At 36.2% G+C, this 21,395-nt stretch overlaps 1 protein-coding gene across 2 annotated transcripts in view; it reads right to left on the bottom strand.

Moving 5' to 3' along the window:
- Positions 1-21,395, bottom strand: part of Asic5 (acid sensing ion channel subunit family member 5) — a 30,478-nt gene that overhangs the window by 4,979 nt on the left and 4,104 nt on the right. The window contains exons 1-8 of one of the 2 annotated variants that reach the window (XM_034501247.2): positions 19,019-19,155; positions 16,070-16,376; positions 11,448-11,685; positions 9,490-9,615; positions 7,479-7,628; positions 6,450-6,597; positions 4,480-4,536; positions 2,088-2,256 (exon numbers count right to left, since the gene is read on the bottom strand). In XM_034501247.2, coding sequence (XP_034357138.1) covers positions 2,088-2,256; positions 4,480-4,536; positions 6,450-6,597; positions 7,479-7,628; positions 9,490-9,615; positions 11,448-11,685; positions 16,070-16,376; positions 19,019-19,058 — 1,235 coding nt within the window. In that variant the 5' untranslated portion in view covers positions 19,059-19,155. Of the gene's footprint in view, positions 1-2,087; positions 2,257-4,479; positions 4,537-6,449; positions 6,598-7,478; positions 7,629-9,489; positions 9,616-11,447; positions 11,686-16,069; positions 16,377-19,018; positions 19,156-21,395 lie in introns of those variants that run through there. The other variant, XM_076932088.1, reaches the window with a different exon arrangement.

Genomic DNA, 21,395 nt, shown 5'->3' with positions numbered 1-21,395 from the left:
GTCATGTTAATTTAAAAAAGGGTTATTAGTAATAATTGTGGGTTAGAAAAGAAATAGATAATTGTATATATTTATGTGGATTGTATTTCTAATTCACCAGTATATCATCAGTACCATGCCTATATATCTTACAAATTGACATTTCAAAGTGGTCTTCTAAATCAAGCTTAAAGATATTGGCATAACACTATACTCAGAACAGTTTTTCCTATTTAAAATGAACACAGATGTCTGTATTTAAAAAAAGATATAACCATGAATTTTTTGTCTTGTGATTTTAAAATTTAGTATGTGTTGTGATTTATAATTCAGAAGGCTTGTCCTTTTGAAATGCTTTTAAAAATTTTTTTGATTAGTAGAGATATTGTCTATGATTTTACATAAGGATTTTTTAAGCTTTATTAAAACAAAACCTAAGGTAAACTGAATCAAAACATGCTTTCAGTTAGATAGTTGGCCATGCACGTATCAGTGAACGTTAACTCAGGTAATGTATTTTTTATTTTAATAGTTGTAAGTACTAATACCAACATACTGCTTCTGCTGGTTTGGATCCTAAGTCTATAAACATAACTGAAAACACCCCCACACACCCTTAGTTTTCTGGGCTATGGTTCTAAAGTGCCTGTTGGTAAAACACAGGGATAACTGCCCCTAAAGCCTGACAAGGGGGTTCCCTTGAGTGAAGACCAAAACTGATTACAGGTTTCGTAGCCTGACCACTTGTAAAATAGATGTATCACACCTTCTGTTTTAAAAACTCTCTTTCCAAACTCTTTTAAAAATATTGCTCAGTACCTCAGAACAGATCTGCACCTTTGGAACACTGTCCTTGTTTCCTGGTGCTTCCTGGAAGGTTGCAAAGCCCACCTGCTTGAGCTAAGAATAACAACTTGTGTGCTATGTAACAGTTATATTCAAAGATACGCAGTGAGTACCCTGCATGTATGGAGAAAGAGCTTGCTTAACAATACACTGTGCTGGGAAATGGTTCCTCCAAACAAAGGGCTTCTTTTCTTGTTATCAATAATTCTGAAGGCTTGATCTCCACCCCGTGGAGTCAATAATATACCCAAGTATATTATTCCAAGTAGAAAAATATGGGGAAGAATTAGATACTGTCTAAAGCAATTGTCTGCTTTCCTTTGTGTGAGGATTATTAATATAAACTCAGGAAGGCACAACAAGAATGCCAGTCGGCATTTGTCAGTTGGATAAGTCTCATCAGTTTCTCTACTAAACAATGAGGAATGAACTTGCTATAGGTTCTTTTGGCGAACACATCATCTGAAGTCCTTGTTGAGGGCAACTAGCCAATATTTGTAGCACTGTTACCATACAATAGTTCCAGGTCCCTTCTTTTCACTATTCATTTCTAGTTGCATAGTATTTCAGATAAGCGTGGGCTTTTCTTGTTCTGTCTATGCCAGTCTTAAAAGTTTGCTACTAAAATATGACAAAATATATTTTTAGAAGGAGATATGTTTAGTTTCCTTCCTCTAAAAGACACTAAGATTTCATTATAACATTGCTTTTTTAATTTGCCAGGAGCATCATGGTGTGGAAAAGAGGAAACTAACCTGGCACTAAGTTTTGGAATTAGATTCCCATGTCATTGAAACTTAGTGAGCAAGACCAAGTTCCCCCCACATCATTGACTACCTTGGTAGTCAGTTCCTTAAAACTCAATGAACTTCAGTTCACTGTGGTAAAATAAAAATAATTTCTTCTTCACTTATGTAGTTATTTGGAGACTCAAAGCAGAGTGTACAGGTAAAGGCTTATTGTATTTTTAAGAATTAGCTAATATTAGCTATCATTCATAATTTTTTCCAGTCAGGTCAGTGAAAGAAAAACCATGAACAAATGTCTTCATCAGCATCACATGATTCTGTTTAAAAGCTGCAGTAAGGAGTGAAAAGGTATGATTCTACCTGGTTTTAAAAAACTATTGATGTTGTTGTTAGCTCAAGGACATCTGCATTGCCTTCTTCAATTGGCCGCCATGTCATTTCCTGAAACTTCAAGTATTCAATAAAGAAAAATTAATAGTAAGCATGAGTAATTTGTAAGACTAACTTGATTACCGGATATACTCTTGGCTTTGATTCAATTTCTTGGCAAGAAATTTTGTTGCTCTTTGACTTGGGAAAGTAGAATAAGAGGCAGTAGCTGGGTATTCTGTTTCTTCACATGGCACAGGGCAGCTGGAGTTGTGAGTTCCCATTGTGCACAGTCCCTTACGCTCGATGTGGTCTGAAACAGAAGCCAGAACAACGGACTCATAGAAGACTCCACAATTCGAGGATAAAATTCATGATTTCTTCCCTGTATTTAAAATGTAGTTAAGTATGCTTAATATATTAGTAACCCATGCTTATATTTTACTGTTAATAAAACCAACAAGACAGAATATAAAAGTTATAACCTTGATCCCCCGAGTCACTGGGCACCACACCTTCGTTAGGAATGAGAAAGTCTAGGAAGTTCCTGGACTATTTACATATAAGATCAATTGTTTGGAGAGACCAGGTTGGAGAGTAGTGTGTGCCATGTCATTTTGAGAGGAACTCACAGATTTAATTCTAAACTACACTTATCTTTAGACTTATCTTAAATAGGTGTGAAATACTCTGTTGGCTTAAGGCTGCTTTTTTGATGGTGCCTTTGCTTTTCAGGTGGCCCCAAGATTCTCCGTCTCTCAAGTTGTCATCTTTTAACCTTGATACTATACATTCTTCCACCTCCGTGCACACGATCCAACACACTCATGTAACCTCAGCACGCATGCACTCTGACACACTCCTATACTCATGTCCACTAATCCCTTACACATGCACTTATACCCACACTCACTTTTACGTGCTCTGACACACTCATATGCTCACAACACTGTACTCATGTTCACACGCACAGCTTTGTGATCCTGTCTTACCACAGCAGTCCCCAAACTGCTGCGTGTGTGACTTGGTTTCCTGGGTTCTCCCTGCAGTTTCACCAGCGATAGGAAATCATCAGTTTGGCCACATAAATCTGCTTCTTTCATTTTCAATATGACATTTGCATATTTGGTTTGGAAAATAAAGAAAATATAAATTCTACTTCCTCACTAAACCTTGAAATATTTTATAACAATTTAATTCTATTGCTGCCATTTTATAGATATTTCTAGAATGAGTTGGGAAAGAAGGCTTTCATGGAAGAGTATAAATGTTAGTTATGTCAACTTAACAAAACTTAGAAACATCTGGGAAGGGCGTTTCAGTGAGAGATTATCTAGATTGGGTTGGCTGAGGCCATGTCTGTGGTACATTATTTATTTTGCTATTAGTTGAGGTGAAAACAGCTCCTAACTGTGGATGAAATCCTTTAAGACACAGTTTATCAACCCATGGATTGCGACCCACTATGGAAGTTTAATGATTCTTTCACAGGGGTCACCTAAGGCCATCAGAAAAGACAGATATTTACATTGCAATTCATAACCTGAGCAAAATTACAGTTATGAAGTAGCAGCATAAATAATTTTATGGTTTGGGGCCACCACAATATGAAGACCTGTATTAATGGTCACAGTATTAGGAAGGAGGACAACCGCTGATTTAAGGGATCTTGAAATGCACGAGTGGAGGACGTGAGAACAAGTGTGCACTCATCAGGTCACTCCTCCCTGCTCTTAACTGCGGCTGTAATATGTGATGTGAGGAGCGGTTCCTGCTTCCTACCACCTAGATCTCCCACAGTGTTGAACTGTATGTAGGCTGGAATTGGGAGTTAAAATGAATCCTTTCTCCCCTGGGTTGTTTTGATAAGTTCTTATGTTCGAACAACAGAAACAAATATACTACAATGATATATAAGATATTACATTTTAAGAGGGCAACCAATGATGTCCAAACATAAATATATGTATCAAATTATACAAGCATAGAATATAATATTGGGATCTATGAAAATCTGTGGGCAAAATAAATCCATTTAAGTTGTCAATGAATAAGACGTGTGTTTATAAGTTCATTTATACAAAAATGTTATATGTGTGTAATTAAATGAAAGAATGGTTCTTAAGAAATATAAATAATTTTCAAACTAACAAGCTTTCACTGAGTATTACATGATTCTTCTACTAATTTGGGATATTTGATCTAGTGGTAAAAATGTTTCAGTAATGCAATAAAAATCAAGGCTATTTTGATAATATAGAGAGCAGAGGTTATAAACAACATGAAGATTTGGAAATAAACCTATGAGCTCTTGCTGGCACTTTGTTATCATGGCCTCTAACTCAGAGATAACCTGGAGTCAGAAGGAATTTTCTTTCACTATCTCTGTTTATCCAGTGAGTGTTAAGGAACTTCTAAAAATTCTTTATGTAGCTATTTTTTCATTTCTGGTATATCCATAGTGCTATTTCACATCTTATTACTAAATAATTTTAATATAAGCTTTCAAAGTAAAAGAATCAATCAAGAGGCTTACCAAGGATGGGAGACACACAGTTGTAGTATTTTAGTAGGTCACACTCTACACCATTTCCTTCAAAACAACAAATATAACATGTAAAGAGTTTTTGAAGTAAATTTCTCCCACTAAAATGATGAAGCTTTGGAATGTGCAACTATCTGGAGAGGCAATTCGGGGATTGATTCTGGACATGCTTACCTGATTTCACTGAAGCCTCTATTTTTAAGGGTGCAGTTTATTGAATTCAGGATCTTATACATGCTAAGCAGATCTCCACAACTGAGACAGCCCACCATTGACACAGTCACCCCCACCACTGTCACAGTCACCCCTACCACTGAGATACATGTGGGCTCCAGACTTTTGATAAAATTAGCAACCTAAATCTAAAGAACATCTCCTTTCTATATCTTCCTGCCTATTTATCCTTCATATGGGTATTCATTCTGTGGAATATAAATGCACAGACATGTCAGAATCTAAGGAAATGATTTGTTGAGAAGAACACTGTTTTGATTTTTTTTTGCTTGTGTCCTCAAATCAAGTCTTTATGTTTTTAAATGCTTGTAGATTTTAGATTTGCAACCGCTTATTTTATCCTGTCTAGAATCTTATGATGTGGGAATTATTATTTTCCAGATGAAGAGCTAAGTCTCAAAGTGGCTCGTGCTAGACTATCTGGAGAGGCATTGGAGTACCCTATTGTGTATCCTTCTCTTTCTATATATTAACATTATTTTTACTATCAATACTGATATATAAATACATATCCAAAATGTCTTTACATACAATGATGCACACAATGTTGAGGTTATATAAGCGCCAATATTTATCATGCAGATAAATCATTCAGATCTTGAGACAAAGAAGAAAAATCAATTTACAGTATACCTAGGGCTAGTCCTTGGCCTTTGAATCTAACAGGATATTTGTTTATTGGTATAACAATGTGGTTTTTGAGGTTAGCCACAATGTTTACTCAATAATCGTCAAACTCTAAAGGAGACTGTCCTCTGAGAATTGTAGACAATTGTAAGAATGCTTGTGGGACCATAGGGGAGAGTTATTTGTGTCTCAAGTAGAAGAAATTTAAAAGAGTAGGAGGAGGAAGAGGAGGAGGAGGAAGAATGGAGGGAAAGAGGACGGGAGAAAAGAGGAATAATGTGCTGGTGTACATTTTCATTTTTCTTACTGTTTAGTGAAATAACATTTCTGTGAGCCTTCTTGAGAAAAATATAGAGACAGAAACTGATAGATAGATAGATAGATAGATAGATAGATAGATAGATAGATAGATAAACAGACAGAGTGAGAGAGCATACGAATGATTTAGAGAGGCCACAGTAACAAGGAAAACAATCCAACTGTTTTTAATCTCTTGTTTTTCAATTGTGTAATAGTCCACATCTCTTTATGAACACCCCAAGGAAAGGCAGCAGAATAAATATAAATTAAATTGTTCATCACTTCTTGTTTCTTTCTTACAAAGACACAGTTCTCCCATTGTCTAGAAGCAGAAAAAAGGCAACATCAGTTAGATGAAAAAGTGTGAAATCACACAGAAGTTTAGCCCTCTGCCCTGCTGCCTTTTTCAGTGACTTCCTGAGAGAACCCTGGTCTCAGAAATACTTGAGATAAAGTGCAAAATGTCTTAAAGTTTCTCTCACAGTTGCAGGGCAAATAATTTTTCAAACAGTGAGCTCTTTAGAGTTTGTAGTGCTACATGTATACAGGATCAAATTTTCATTTCAAATTACAAAACCCTTGATGTCCATTCAACTTAAGATCTAAGATTTTAGCCTTCTAAGTAAGAATTGAGGATCTAGTCTGACAGCATCATTTTCTCTTCTGGAAATGTTTGTGAGGTTTTTGTGCTTTCAGATGGACCATCTGAGGTAATATGGGAATGGAAAACAACTCAAGGATACACTAACTTCCTACTCTTCAAATTAAGAAGCATGGGGAAACTTGTCAGTCTCCACTACCTGGAAGAAGGAAGGGTAAACATCCACACAGCCGTTGTATGTGCTGGGCTTTGCATTCCTTCAAACAACCATAGGTGCTGTAGGTGGTGAAGTTCCTCAACTTGATGTCAGGGTTGCATTCTCCCCATGGGTACTCCTGGTGGACAGTCTGAAGACAGAACAGATGCTTGTTAGGGGACTGACCTCTGTTGATCCACATGCTGTACACTTTTACTGACCTCATGGTTCTTTCTTTATTTTTTCAATACACTAAATTTACCCATTTGTTCACACACTTCTATCTTGAAAGTCCCAGAAGGCCATTATCAATCGAACCCTTTAAATATTTGCTAAATGTTAATGAAAACATCAGTTAGACTAACCATTCAAAAACTTAATTCACATAAGAACAAAAGCCACTTATGCAAATATTATGTCTTTGTAGTACTCAGGTTGCTCAGGAACCAATATGACAGAACCTGGTCCTTTACTGAGCAACTGTCATCTAATATGCAGCAAGTAAAGGCCCTTTTAATGTTACTTCACTTAAACTTTCTAACTCTGGAAAGGAAAAGCTGTCCACACGCCAAGAGAACAAGGGAGTGGATGCAAATTCAGAAAGCTAATTAGTGAATTTCCTGAGCCAAGCTGTCATGTGGAAGACTGCCACAAGGGCTGGCTAGTGTCCACAACTGCTTCTCTTCCACTTTAGTTTTTTAGGCAATGTCCCAGAGGAAGCATTCAATTCTAAAGCTTACTTTGGGTCCTGTTCTTAATAAAATCTGAAGTAACCTTGGATTTAATAGGCTTCTGCTGTTTTTTTTTTTTTTTTTTAAATAGGTTAACTTGGGTTGCATACAGGAATATACTGCCTTATACTACCTAAGAGCCTATAGATAAAGAAAAGGTATCTGAAATGAAATGTTGGTCTGTCCTGTCATGGTTAAAAACACAGAAGAAACGTATCTCTCATAAAAAAGGTTATTTGTGTGTTTAATACATTTCAACACTAGATAATTCCCTCTGCCTCCACATCCCCCAAGTTCTTACCTTCAGTTGGCGGATGGTCACCCGTGCATGCATCCCCACAGGAGAAGACAAACCTAAGCCATCAAACTGTGGCTCTTTCTTGGGTGAGTGAATAACAAAGATGACCCCAGCATCCGCAAAACCAGGGACTGGATTGTCAGTGAATTCCTCCTGAAGTGAATACAGATGTGATTTTATAAATTCATACTGTATTCAATTTCTTAAATTTAGTTACATCATATTAGGCTTCAAATCTATTGTGTGTGAGATATGGGAATTTGGTATCTGAAACACCCCTTTTCAGGTCGGATCATACAGGTTTCTGTTTCCGAGTGAGTGTACAAGTACACATGTGTCAGTTGCTTCTGACTGAATCCACATTCGTTTCTGCTGATGACCTCCCTCCTTCTGTCCTTCTCATCTCCCAAGTACCTTTCAGAAATTCCTACTTGCCTGTTCTGTTTTTCTACGACTGCATTAGAGAATCATAATTAAAGCCCAGACCTTATTTAAAGTTTAAAGGTGTTCTTCAATGATTGTTAAAATTAACACTCCTTTTTAACATAGCTTTAAAAATATATTTATTTTATGTATATGAGTACACTGTAGCTGTCTTCAAACACAGCAGTAAAGGGTATCAAATCTCATTACAGATGGCTGTGAGCCACCATATCGTTGCTGGGAATTGAACTCAGGATCTCTGGAAAAAGCAGTCAGTGCTCTTAAGCACTAAGCCATCTCTCTAGCCCAACAGTAACTTTTGTTTTTTAAATATATAAATCTATATCAGGTAAAGACACAGGTAAATTGCTGGTGATGCAGTAGTTTCAGGCTATAAGGAGAAGGTGGGTGTGTGCATATAAGGGATTCTGCAGTGAATCATTCCACTGTTGTGTAATCACCCTTGAGGAACATGCTTCAGATTCCTGTAATTCAGGGGCCCATTTTTACTGGACATTTTAAAACCCTCTAAGAAGCATTGACATGGTTGATTTAGAGAAATACCTATGTGCCATTTGTATATGGAATATTATATTACATTTGTAGGTTTCAATTGTATTATACAATTATTTTGGGTTTATCTCCTAATTAAGATTCATAATTAATATTTAAACTAACACTAGGGCTATTATCTAAATACTTTAAATATTGGTCAAATATTTGCTGAGTGCAGGGTTGTATTTGGGCATGAATATAATTATTTTGAGTGGGACACAGGAAGAAGTTGTAAATATATCAACAGAAGTTCTTCAAAAGCAGCCATGCCTTTATTAATGTCTATGGGAATACAGTAATTTGCTATGACTCAGTATGAGCTGACCATTGCTCTCTGACATTTATTGTTTATCTTTGAATACTTAGTATATCAGTATGGCAGAAATCATGATCTATAAAGTCTTGGTAGCATAGGACAGGGATGAGAGCTACTCATCTAGCACCTTTGCAGTAAGTGCAATGCAGTTCTTAGATGTTGGGATACCCAAGTCCCAAATCAAAAGTAACTTCCTAGGCCAGTTACTATCATTAATCACTAAACAAAAATAAACCATTAGACAATGAAGCCTAAGTAAAGTATATTCATGTACTATTCTTACCAAGTATGTTTTTTTCCTTTTAGAGAAGAATTCTATGACTAATAAACTATACACAGAGTTCTTCTCAAAAGATACTCCAATGTTTCAGTGTCCAGATGAAAATCCTACTACAATTATGTTTTCACAGCGTCATTATCTGCATACATGGTGTGATAGAACGTGCCAATTCTTTATTCTGCTGCATGAGCAGTCCCTGGAGTCATGATAATAGAAGTGAGTAGAACACTGAAAATGTTGAGCCTGTGCCTGAATGATCTCCTTTCTGAAACTTAAGAGAAATTCACAATCCATGGGGCATTCAGATAAATTGTCAAGGGGTGGGATAAACTCAACTGGTAGAAGCTATTTGACAGAGCAAAATACTCTTACTAAAAATGGAACCCTGTGCTCTTTCTTGCTGCTTTCCCACACAGACTGAGATAAAGAGAAGTGGATACCTGATGGACATCGAGAAGCAGCTTTAAGCCTCTTCCGGACAAACTCACTTTATTCTTGCTTTGGATATTCTCACCGTGGTTAAAAGTGAAGCAATTCCCATATTCAGTAAAGACGTGTTTGAAATCCTCCAATATAAAAATGATCCAAATAGAGCACAATCAGTAGAGAATTCCTCAATGTCCCTAAATTCCAATTACTCTATCATTTTTTATATTTGCAAATGTTTATATGAGGATGCCTATATTAGTAAGATTTGATAGTTTGGCAACATTTGGATGTATTTGATCAACAGTTTTCATTTGTATAATGAATATTTAGGTCTATTACGTGTTATTTTAAGTGATACAGTTTCACATATGATTAAGGTTTTTTTTCCAATTTAAAATGATTTGTTTTACTTTGTTTTAAAACTAATGATAACAGAAACATGATGTTAGCCTTTGGTGAGTGGCTTCCGCACCCATCTTTTGAGCAGGTATGGGCCCCTCCTCATATTTCCTGGGGAGCAGTTATATTTTGCTTCCAATTGACCTCTTTTGACAATCTGCTCCATTTTCAGAGATACGCATGTTATCAAAGCTCAGATGATGTGCATACCCCAACCTCTATCCTCTGCAACTGGTTTAAAAACAATGATGAGACTTCTATTGAATTATCACCTAGATTCTTGAGTGCTAATGTATCCCTGTGAGAAAGTATTGGTGGCTGAAGCTTTGGCTCTCTGTGTGAAGAGAGCATACAAAAAGTAGGCAGGCAAAGTTAGGAGATAGAAAGTGGGCTCATGGGTATAGCATTTTCTAAAGCCGGTTCTGTTTTTAGATTACCCAGTTAACCAAACCAACTAACATATTTGACTTCACAGATTACTAGAGTTGGGTTTCTGTGTTAGTGAATACAAAGTGAGGAGGACCCCTATTAGGTTAGAAGTCCAGTCATCTCTGCTGTTAATTTTCATCCCTCTCAAGTCTGGGGATTTCTTTTATATATTTGTTATTATATTATAAAAGAATGAAGTTGATATTAATTTTGAATCTGTCTCATAGCATAGAGACATTGAGATGTATGAAATAAGTGACCAGAATCCAGACATGTTGTATTTTATTTTAGACTAATTGTGTAAGTAATTGAAACAGAATTTTAGATGTCACATGTTCATATAAAGTTCATTCAATGTCTCGTGCATGTGCCATATAATTCGTAGTTAAAAGCTGGAAGACTCGGGTTTTTTTTTTTTTTTTTGTGTGTGTGTATTCTCAGAAAGTGCTACTACCTAAATATGGTGGGATAGCTGCTTAAGGTGGAGAGAAGTGTTTTCCTCAAATATGTTGTTGAAGGATGAGGAAAAATTCAAAGTATTCTATGGTTGTTAATCTGTATTATTTTTTAAAAATCTATGGTTCAAAAAAGGTCTTCAAAACCTTTGTCATCTATCATTTTTTTTCTAACCCGCCTCCTTCCCTCCCCCCTCTGTGTGTATGTGTGTGTGTATGTGTGTTTGTGAGTGTGTACTATTTACACATGTGTGATGCCAAAGAACAACTCTGAGTGCCTTGTTCTGTCACTTCCACCTTATGTCTTGGAGCTTGGCTAGTATCCAGCCCAGACAAAAGTCTAGTCTTTGCTATCCACAGTGCTGAAATTATAGGTACGCATACAGACCACTAGTTTTTTTTGTAAGGGTCCTTGATCTGAATTCACATCATCATGCTTGTATGGCAAGTAATGTTCTTACCCCTCAGCCATCTCTCCAGCCCCTTATAACTTCTTGAAAGAAGAAATATATCTCACATGGATGTCATATCTCTTGATATTACATAGCAGGGGTTAGCAGAGCTAGTGAAATGTATTTACATAAACTTAGGCTGATTTCTCAATAAATTAGTTTTATTGATCATAAAACAGAACAAAGTGATAGTCTACTATTTTGACTATATTTAAAGAAATGTTCAACCATTACCTTTGGGCCACATGTTTTTCCAAAGAACTCACAGTGCACCAGAGTGTCATGATTGAGATAAAAACCATTCTTCTTGACAAACTCTGTAATGCTGAAGTTTTGGTGACTTGTAACAAAATCTAAAGTCCCTGGAGAGCCAGTGTTGTTGGCACTCATTTCCTGAAGGCGGAGGACTTTCGAGACTATGTCCCATAAGAAGAAAATGATACCAAATCTGGATACTGCTTCTGTTTGGAATCTAATTAGAAGAAATGAAGGCATTGGTTACACTGATAAAACTTAATATTCTAGAAGATAGAAACAAGGCAAAATTATATCAGTAAAGGGTTATGTTTGTTAAGCAATTTCCACTGTGCATTTTATTTAGATTTTATTTGCATCCCTTATTCCTTGCATTCCTCAAAATGATAGTATTGATTTCATATTTTTATTCTATAAACCCCAAAGTAAGCAGCTTTCCTCTCTTCTCCTTGATTGGCAGATTGATTGATTACAATCTGCCAATCAAGATTGAAATCTGATTGATTACAGAGTGAAATGTGTGCTCCATTGTTGGTAGGGTTCCATGCCATGCAGTACATAGTTTGCATGTTATTCTAGAATTTTCTTATATTCTAGAATTTGTCATTTATTTCTTTGTATAACTATTAAATTTGGCTAACTGATCCATAAAGGCAAAAATTAGATATTCATTAGGGGGATAAGTTATGAATATACTGTGTAGTGTTTATGAAAGTTGAGCATGCCTGGGTTACATGGTTTAGCATAATGCTCTCAAAACCTATCCTGATACAGACAAAAGATTTTCAATTTTAATGCATAATAGCGAAGGATACATATTGTGCACGTGTACTACAGCTTCGTTATCCAATCATCAGCCAATAGCCTTTTGGATCATTGCTGTCTGTTGACCACTAAATGGTGCTGTCGTCATTGTTGGCATGTATAAGTTGTATGTAAATATTAACTTTCTTTTCTTTAAATAAGTAGCCGGTGGTTGGCTTTCTGGAAGTTGAGTTCTATATTTAGGTTATTGAGCAAGTGCGGTCCTACTTTCACACAGTTGTCCCAACAGTGTATAAAGTTTACCCTTCTCCCACAGACTCATAGATGTTTGGTAACAGTTTTATTTTTGGAAATAGGCATTCTTGCATGGAGGGAATTGATAGCTCATGGTGGTCTTGACCTAGATTTTATATTCATTTATTTTTCCTTTTAAAAGGGGAGTTGTTTATTTAATTAATAGTTTCTGTTGAGCTGCTTACAAAATGATTATCAGAAAGTTCCAGTGAATATGATTAAAACTTTTTATATTTTTCCCAAGTTTTTATATCTACAGATATTATCTTGGTGGTGATGATAATTATGCTATATCATTATTTAAGTCTTAGTCTTTATTTTCATTGTATTTATGTATTTATTTAAATGTAACCTTTTGAGAAGTTCATACATTTGCTATCTCTATGTATCACTCTGACCGTATCTGCTCGTCTTCCAACTCTTCCTGTGTCAACCTTCCAAATTTACAATTTATCCTTTAATTATTATTGCTGTGTGTTTGTTGTATGTGTGTGTGTGTATAAAACCTACGAAGTCAACTCATCTTTCTTTATAAAATGGTTTTTGTTTTAAATGTTTTCTTTCTAGTATAAGCCATATTCCATCTTTCCCCAATGAGTGTGAAACAGATGCAAAACAAACAAACAAAAACTGCTAAGCCAAAATTATATGACAACCACAAACATGCCAAAAGGTACAGTGGTCTTCCTGGTCAACATCTAGTATACTCGTACATCTTGCTCCAGCATCTCTGGTCCTCTCATAGCAGCCTCCAACCTGACTCTGCAAGGATCCACTCTGAGACACTTCTGACAGTTATTTCATGATGCCTCACAGCCTTCCTTACCTTGGTCAAAATAATATCTGGAAACTATTTTTTAAGAGTTAGTAACTGATTCTGGTGAAAGGCATAATTTTTACACTGAATCAATGGCTACTCTGCAACTTTTGATACCCTATAAATGCCTCTCGCAGGATTCATTTCTTTAGTCATCTTAAAATTAAGTGAATTAGTCCTCCAAAATTAAAAATTAGCCTTCTTGTGGGTGCTATAAATGTAATTAATTAAATTATTAAGGAAGCCTTTCATTTAAAATATTTTCTTAAACTATATTTGTTACATTAATGAAAATTGGGATTGCACTAGTATTTTATCACATTAAATGATGTAAATAAAGCTTAGTAGTGTTAGAAAAAGATAAATAAAGTTCATATAAGATGTAATGTTATGTACTGAGTTTATTTTCAACTTTAATATACACTTTAAAAATATTCTTAAAAAATTGTTGCTAGTGGCTTGGAGTATAGGAGAAAGAGTTATTGTCTCCCATCCACAGGACTAGACTCAGAATTTTAAATTAATAGATATTTGTAATAATTTATAAGTGAAGCAGATTGACAACTCCAATGGTATCTACTAGGTTTAATATATGAAGACTATATTGAATGTGATATTGAGTATACCAAACACTAACGCACTAAGAGGCTGCTGTTATTGATGAAGTCATTGACAACTTTGTATTACTGTTTAAATAGAAATGCATTATTACTATTATTACTATTAAATACTGTAATTGATAAGAATCTAGTCCTTTTCTAAAAATATAATAATAATAATGGTATTATTATTACTTTTTTCTTAAATTTTTATTTTTTCCTTTTGTGTTCAATATTTTTACATACTCATAATTCTCTCTTTTATAATTTGGTTATTAGTGAAAAGAATTGTGTCAGCTAGGTCAGGATAGGGAAAGTCTGTGATTTGCATTCTAATCTCCACATACACCTGGTCCCCAGAGACTTATTAAAATTTTTTGAACCTTTTGTAGGTATCATAAGTGCTTGAGCATTATTTTCTCATATCAATTGTTAATTTCATACTAATTAGTTCAACACAAGAGAGTGTTGAAAGCAGACCTTCTGACACCTTTCTTTCACCTGATACAGGACAATCAAAGATATTCATGTTATTCCCAGATTCTAAGTTACACTCATCTAAAACTTAGCCTCTGCCACATGGACCTTGCTGTAGATAACATGTTGTCACCCCAAATGTCCCAAGACACATGGGAAGCCCTGGCTTGGAGATGAGGCATGGGAAGCTTTGGTTGTCTTGCCCTAAACCACCAGGAGGGCAACTTTTGTCATGCTGAGACAAAAAAGGATGGGAAAGGAGGAAACTTGTCTAAGTTGGACAGAGCTTCACAGTTGGTGCTGACATTCATTTCGGAATGAAAATATTCCTGATGGATCATGTCTTCTTTGTCTGTATTTCCTTCAGAAAAATAGTTTAATAATTCAGTTTCTGAAAATATGTTTGCCTATTAGTTACAGTTGAGTCCCCAGGAGCAGTGACTGTGGATCCCCTCACATGGTCTGTCCAGTGTATCAGCTTCCTTCAATCAAGTGTGCCTGCAAGCAAGCCTTGCCTTTGTCTGCGTGCATGCCATTTGAATAGTGTGAGGCAGTGAATACTGAAGATCTTTTCTCTTGTGAGAAGATTGACTTATCTTTGCCTTCTGACACCTTAATGCATAAATTAAAGCTTTGAAGGACTAGAGTCACACAAACCTCTTAGAGCAGGCACAATGTATTCAATACTAGTCCTAGAATTACCACAGAAACAAAGCAAACTGCATTACATGAACTGATGTCACAGAAAATACATAATGGATGAATATATTATATATAAATAAATACATAGATAGTAGAACTATGCCTTTCTCCTGCTGCACACACAGATGCTGAACATGTGTGTGTGTGTGTGTGTGTGTGTGTGTGTGTGTGTGTGTGTGTGTGTGAATATATACAAAGGCATCTGCCCATGGTTATCTGTCATTAATAACCTTTGAGTCTTAAAGAGCACCTCCATCCTGTAAAATTCCTACATAGGAGTTTTCAAGCCTCATGACGGACAGTCCCAAGGCCTTGTTCTGAAGACCTCATGGGAGGAAGACGTCCTTCTCACTGCTGGCCTGGTACAGTGACTAAGGCTTTCTACAATGGACTGCTGCGGTCCAGAGCTTGAGAGTAGCAACAAGAACTCTGCTGAGTGTAATGTTCTTCCGAGATCAGGGCCCTAAGGCAACTGACCATACTACAGAGCTTTTGGTCTTTAGCTAGCCTGCCTCTAGCACAGCAGACATCTCATCATATGCACAACCGAACCTCATCTCTCGTGTGTTGTGCATTAGTTCCTTTGTTAGTTCTTCCTCATCTCCTCCACTGTGCATAAAGAACCTGAGTATGTAGCTATACTGGGTTTAATCATTATTCACTTATTTGCATATATAAGTTCAGGAAACCAGATTATTTAACATCTACTTAACCCTTGAGCTTAGTACTTACCTAGCATACTGTTGCATGAGGGAATGAGGGAAAGGGAAGTTAATGGATGAATGGAAAGATTAGCAAGCTTCTCTACTTCATCTTTGCACTTTAAGTCTAATTTAAAGATACCAGTGATTTAAATATTGCATCAGAAAACCTTATGCTAATCATCTAAGTAAGTTTATACTTAAATTAATTTTTCTAATCATGATTAAAACAGTAACGATTCATACCTGTTCAAATTACAGAGTGTCACAGCTGGGAACTCGATTTTTTCCACATACTGAACTTCTATAGATGTTGTCGTTGGCCACATGAAGTAATTGACCAAGCGACTGTAGATTTGCCACACCAACAGCGAGACAGAGCCCAGCACCACAGACAGCCAGATTACCTTTCGAACCTTGTTCTGGTTCTGGGTAATATTATATATCCCATGAAAGGAAGTAGACATGGCAAAGTCATGATCAAACTTCTTCCGGTCAGTTGGAGATGGCAGTGGTCTCTTTGAGAGGTAACACTTTATCTTTCCTAAGAGCCCTAGTGTCCACAAAATAGAAACAAACAAACAAAAACAAGTAAATTAGTTAGAAAAACTAAAAGCTATTCATAAAACCTACAAGTCAAAAGTGACTAAACAGGTTACCATTTTAATACGCTATTCACAAAGGCCCCAGAATCATTTTGCATTATATGGTTTATTCAGAAATCAGTAAAAGCACCAGCTAGGTAAATCTACTGCTAATACGCTAATGCCATCTAGATAGAACCAGCTATGATTTGGAAAGAAACAGTGGTAGCAGGATCATATTGGTGTGTCATTAAGGCCAACTTCGAATGAGTTTTTTGTGACAGCTCGTAACTTTTAAAAATAGTCCTAGCTTTTAATTAGTCTTTCTTCCCAAAGAACCACAAAGTTTCTTTAGTTGTATTAGGCTTAGTCTCCTAAGAGTCCTAAGTGAAATCTCAAGCAACGAGTTCCACAGGTAATCTTTGTCTCCATGCTGTAACTTTTGGTATTGTGATGTCTGTGCACTGTATGCTTTGTGCACAACTGTTTTACTCCTCTATTGGCTCATCCGAATGTCAGGTTTGCAGTTCAGTGATTTGATCAGCTTCCTACCTGCTTAGAAAATGAACTGGTACTTTTGAAATTCCTAATAATCAATCAAATAATGATTACTGATACTGGTTGGTAAAGATCAGTGAGAGTTTCACTAAGATATATTTGGTAATATAAAAAGTAATTATATTATTTATATAACATATAACATAGTCATCCAGAACTTCCCTTAGATTACTATTCTTTTGATTTGGTGATAAAAGATACAAAGCCCTTCCATCAAGTTAATGGGATGTGGTCTATCTTCAAATGGATGCTTCAACTTCTGGTCTAGGTCTCCTCTCTTGTAACCTAGGCAACTTCAGCCATGTTTGCATTCTCCTGCTTCTTCTATTAACTGACAGCAATAACATCTGCCTTATGGCTTTTCATGTTAAATAGCATAATTCTTGGACAGCTTCAATGTGTAACATAGACCAGTAGAAGTACTTAACATTATTAAATATTTTTACTTTTTTTTGTAGTGATACAGCAAATGGTTAAATATTCAGGGGTTTAAGGAATGATTTAAAGTTCCTGCTTCCAAAATGAGTTCTTGGACAAGCAAGATGGTGAATTGGCCGCCTCTTATTGGGTAAAGGTGCTAGTTATGCAAGCTTAATGACCTGAGTTACATCTTTGAAGCCCACGTAAAGGAGGAAGGAGAGAACCACCTACACAGATTTGTCCCCTGAGTTCCATACAGGTGCAGTCTCACCCAAGAAGCCAGCACACATCTTACACACACAGACACACACACACACACACACACACACACAGACACAGACACACATACACACACACACCTAATAAACATAACACAAATCTCAGAAACAAAACAAAGAAATGAGATCTTTAAAGACCTATGAATTTTCACAATAGTTATTTAAAATTTTAAATCCTTGTTTCAATTCAATAAATGTTATTTTTGTCAACTATGCAGTATTACATTCTTCCAAAAAGCTCCAATCTTTTCTAACCACTCAGTTTTTAATACCTTGCTTGTCTCTAATCAATATGTTGGTTTTTCTTCAGTTTGGAATAACTAATGATATAAATTGCATTTATCAACATTTTCTAAAGTTTCCTATTTCGTGCATTGCACATGGACACTCACAAATAATGTTACACTGTTAAAGCTATTACAAACTATGTTGTCATGCTTGTATCAACCTCACATTCTGGAATTATACTATCATCTATAACTGCATTACTTAATGTTTCTTTTAGTATCAGGTTAATCAGCACATATTTACAAAAACTGACAAGGTTTCAGATAAAACCAGAAGGCTAAAAAACAGTATTACTTATCAAAATAAGCTTAACTTCTTATTACTTAATCATTGCTTAGAAGCATTTGTAAAAGCTTTACCCCGATTAAAGAAACAGCTCAGTCCCTAGCAACTCTCACCTTTCCTGCTGAAGGGAAGTGGGCTATCAGTGAGAAGAGTAATCTAGGAACAAGTACACAGTACAGACAGTACAAGTGGCTGCAAACACTACCCGAATAATACGTTTCAGGTTTACCTTCAGATGTCAGCTTTTAATTAAGATATAAACATTGACAGTTGTGTTAACTTTACTGAAGTATTTTCTACTATTTGTTAGAAACATAGTGGGTTTTTTTTTTTTTTTTGAGTATTTCAAATTGAGAGAACCCATATGGTTATATATGCCTGTCAGGAAGCTTAGAATAGGCAATGCAGATCCACCAATCCACCCAGCTGGGGTTTTGAACTTCTCTCACAGAAGTATATTTTATCTGGTGAATAAACAAAAAGTCTCATTATATAGGTGGATCATTATAGGAACACTGTAGGACCACCAGACAAGCATACTGTTAAGAAACAAAGAAACAACAAAAAGGCTATTGTCACATACAATAATATTTTCATAGTATTTTGAGTCCTCATAAGTTACTGTTTTGCTACTAAATCTGTATTATTCATCTTAAAACCCATATTTGTTACTGTGAACATAATACTGAGAATCCAGTTTCCCAAGGATGAAACTGACTCCTGCTCTCTGCTTATTTGCAGGCTTTACGAATGGAGGATATTGCTGTTTCAGGATCTCCTACCTTTCTCAGTGTGCACTTTTGATTTCTCAGTGTGTTCCATGTTTTGCTCTCAGCGATCCCAAGTCCTCTGGGTGCATCCAGTTTTTTTCAATAACAATATTCATTTTGTGCCTTTTATATAAAATACAGCAATTAAGGCTGTAAACTGTGGGGGCAATTTAAATATTTGTGTTGCTATGTTAAGCCTCATGAAGCACTTAATCTGTAAATCAAAAAAACACTGACAGAACCAGCTATGGGCATTTATAGACTGGCAAGAGGCCATCATAGACTAAAACCCAGAAAGCGTCGCTGAAAACCCATTTCTGAAGGAAAAAAAAAGGAAGGAAGGAAGGAAGGAAGGAAGGAAGGAAGGAAGGAAGGAAGGAAGGAAGAAGGAAAGCTGTGATCTCACAGTAGCCTCTGATCACACCAGTGGATGCCCAGGTGTCAGCCCCTTCACATTTTATTTAACATTCAGCTTTATACAAATCAAATTGTGATTTTGTGTGTGTGTGTGGGGGGAGGAGGTGGGTGTGAAGTATCTTTGTTTTGAAGTTTCTTTCATAAAAGAGATACAAGTATAGCAGAGTGACCAGTGGAAATAGGAAAATCATAAAATTACAAAAAAGATACTAACTAAAGAAGGAATACTAATTAAAATAACATAAATTTACCAAATCCCGAAGGCCAGCCATTTTATAGTAACACCTTTGAAAACTTACCGTTAATATTAATAAACGTTTATATGTATCTGCATGTATAACTGCTGCCATCTGTTGACCAAACAAAGTAACTACATGTGTCTCTGCTAGATTACAGGGGGTCTGGTTTTGTCATGGTAATATTTTACAAGCATTTATTCCTTTCAGCATTGGACATCGATTGGGAAGCTCCAATACCGTCAGTTGAAACTCGGCTTACATTGTTTGGTTTTGTCAAGAAGTCACTCTTGCCTGTGCCCCCCCCCCACCTTAGTGACTGAATTAGATTTGAATTTCAACTTGTTTGTGTAGTTATGATCCCCTCTGCATTTTCCCTCACTTTCTTGTTTGAAATCAAGACCAAATTCTCCTCACAGATATATCTTGTTCTTTTGTCAACCTGGCCTTTTCACTTTCTAAGATACCCAATTAAAGTCAAGCATAGATGCTCACACTTCCTTTCTCTGATGGTAACAGCTGTTTGGAATAAGGTTATGCGACAGAAGATAGACTTATAAATCCCCCTTTCTTGCCCCACCCCACCTGTCAGTAAACATAAAGAAAGCTACAGAATTGCCTAGTAAAGCCAATCTCAGGAGAACTGACAGAATTCTATGTCATCATTATCTTCCTCCATGCACTTACACCAACAGCAAAGGATGACTTATTAATGCTGACAAATAATAAAAGATTAAATATAAAACATGCTGGACAGAAAAGTAGACAGCAAACCCAGCTGACCTTTTGCTTAGATTCTGGGCATGAACGGTCCTTGGAATCAATGAACACTGTCTAGAGGACTGTATTTACTCTGGCCCAGTCCCAGTTACAGAGATACAATTTATGTTAGCTATTTAGTTATTGAAGGAAAATTTTGTTAATTCTACTTTTGACTTATTTGTAATTTTTATAGTCCTTCCTGTTGTAAGTGTGGTGATGGACCCAGTCTTCTGCTCAAACTAAGCAATTGTTTTACTACCAAGCCAGATACTCTACCATTAGGTTCTACTTCGTGATTTTTATCTGAAGTAAAATTTTATGTTTTATTTTCTCTTTGGGGGAATGCATGTCCCTTCTTGCTCTTACTCCCCCCTCCCTCCGCTCTTCCTTTTCCTCACCCCCCTCTCCTTGTCCTCCTCTGCCTCCTCTTCCCTGCCTTCCTCTTTCCTTTTACATTCAGAACATGTATATGCATTTTATTATGCCTAAAATAGATGTTTGGTTTGTTCTTAATAACTTTGGAAATGAATTGTCAGCTTACCATGTGTTTAGGAGAATAAACAATTTAATAGTATATCTATTGATTTGAGTCTGAAAAACCATTAAATTAAAATTGTTAGAATGAAGTTTTTTATTGGATATTTTATTTATTTACATTTCAAATGTTATCCCCTTTCCCAGTTTCCCCTCTGAGACACCCCTATCCCATCCTCCCTCCTTCTGCTTCTATGAGGGTGCTCATTCACCCACCCACCCACCCACTCCCTCCTCTCTGCCCTGGCATTCCCCTACACTGGGGCATCAAGCCTTCACAGGCCCAACAAGGCCATTCTCTGCTACATATGTAGCTGCAGCCATGGGTCCCTCAATGTGTACTCTTTGTAATATTAAGTTCTTGCAGCCTGCAAGTACAGGCAATATTTTTGTTACAACGTTATTTACATAAAGAACATTTTTAATTAAGATGACTAATT

Source organism: Arvicanthis niloticus, chromosome 4 (genome assembly GCF_011762505.2).
Source record: "Arvicanthis niloticus isolate mArvNil1 chromosome 4, mArvNil1.pat.X, whole genome shotgun sequence".
Lineage (NCBI taxonomy): Eukaryota > Metazoa > Chordata > Mammalia > Rodentia > Muridae > Arvicanthis > Arvicanthis niloticus.
Note: the sequence above shows the minus strand (reverse complement) of the source record. Positions and strands in the feature narration are given on the sequence as shown.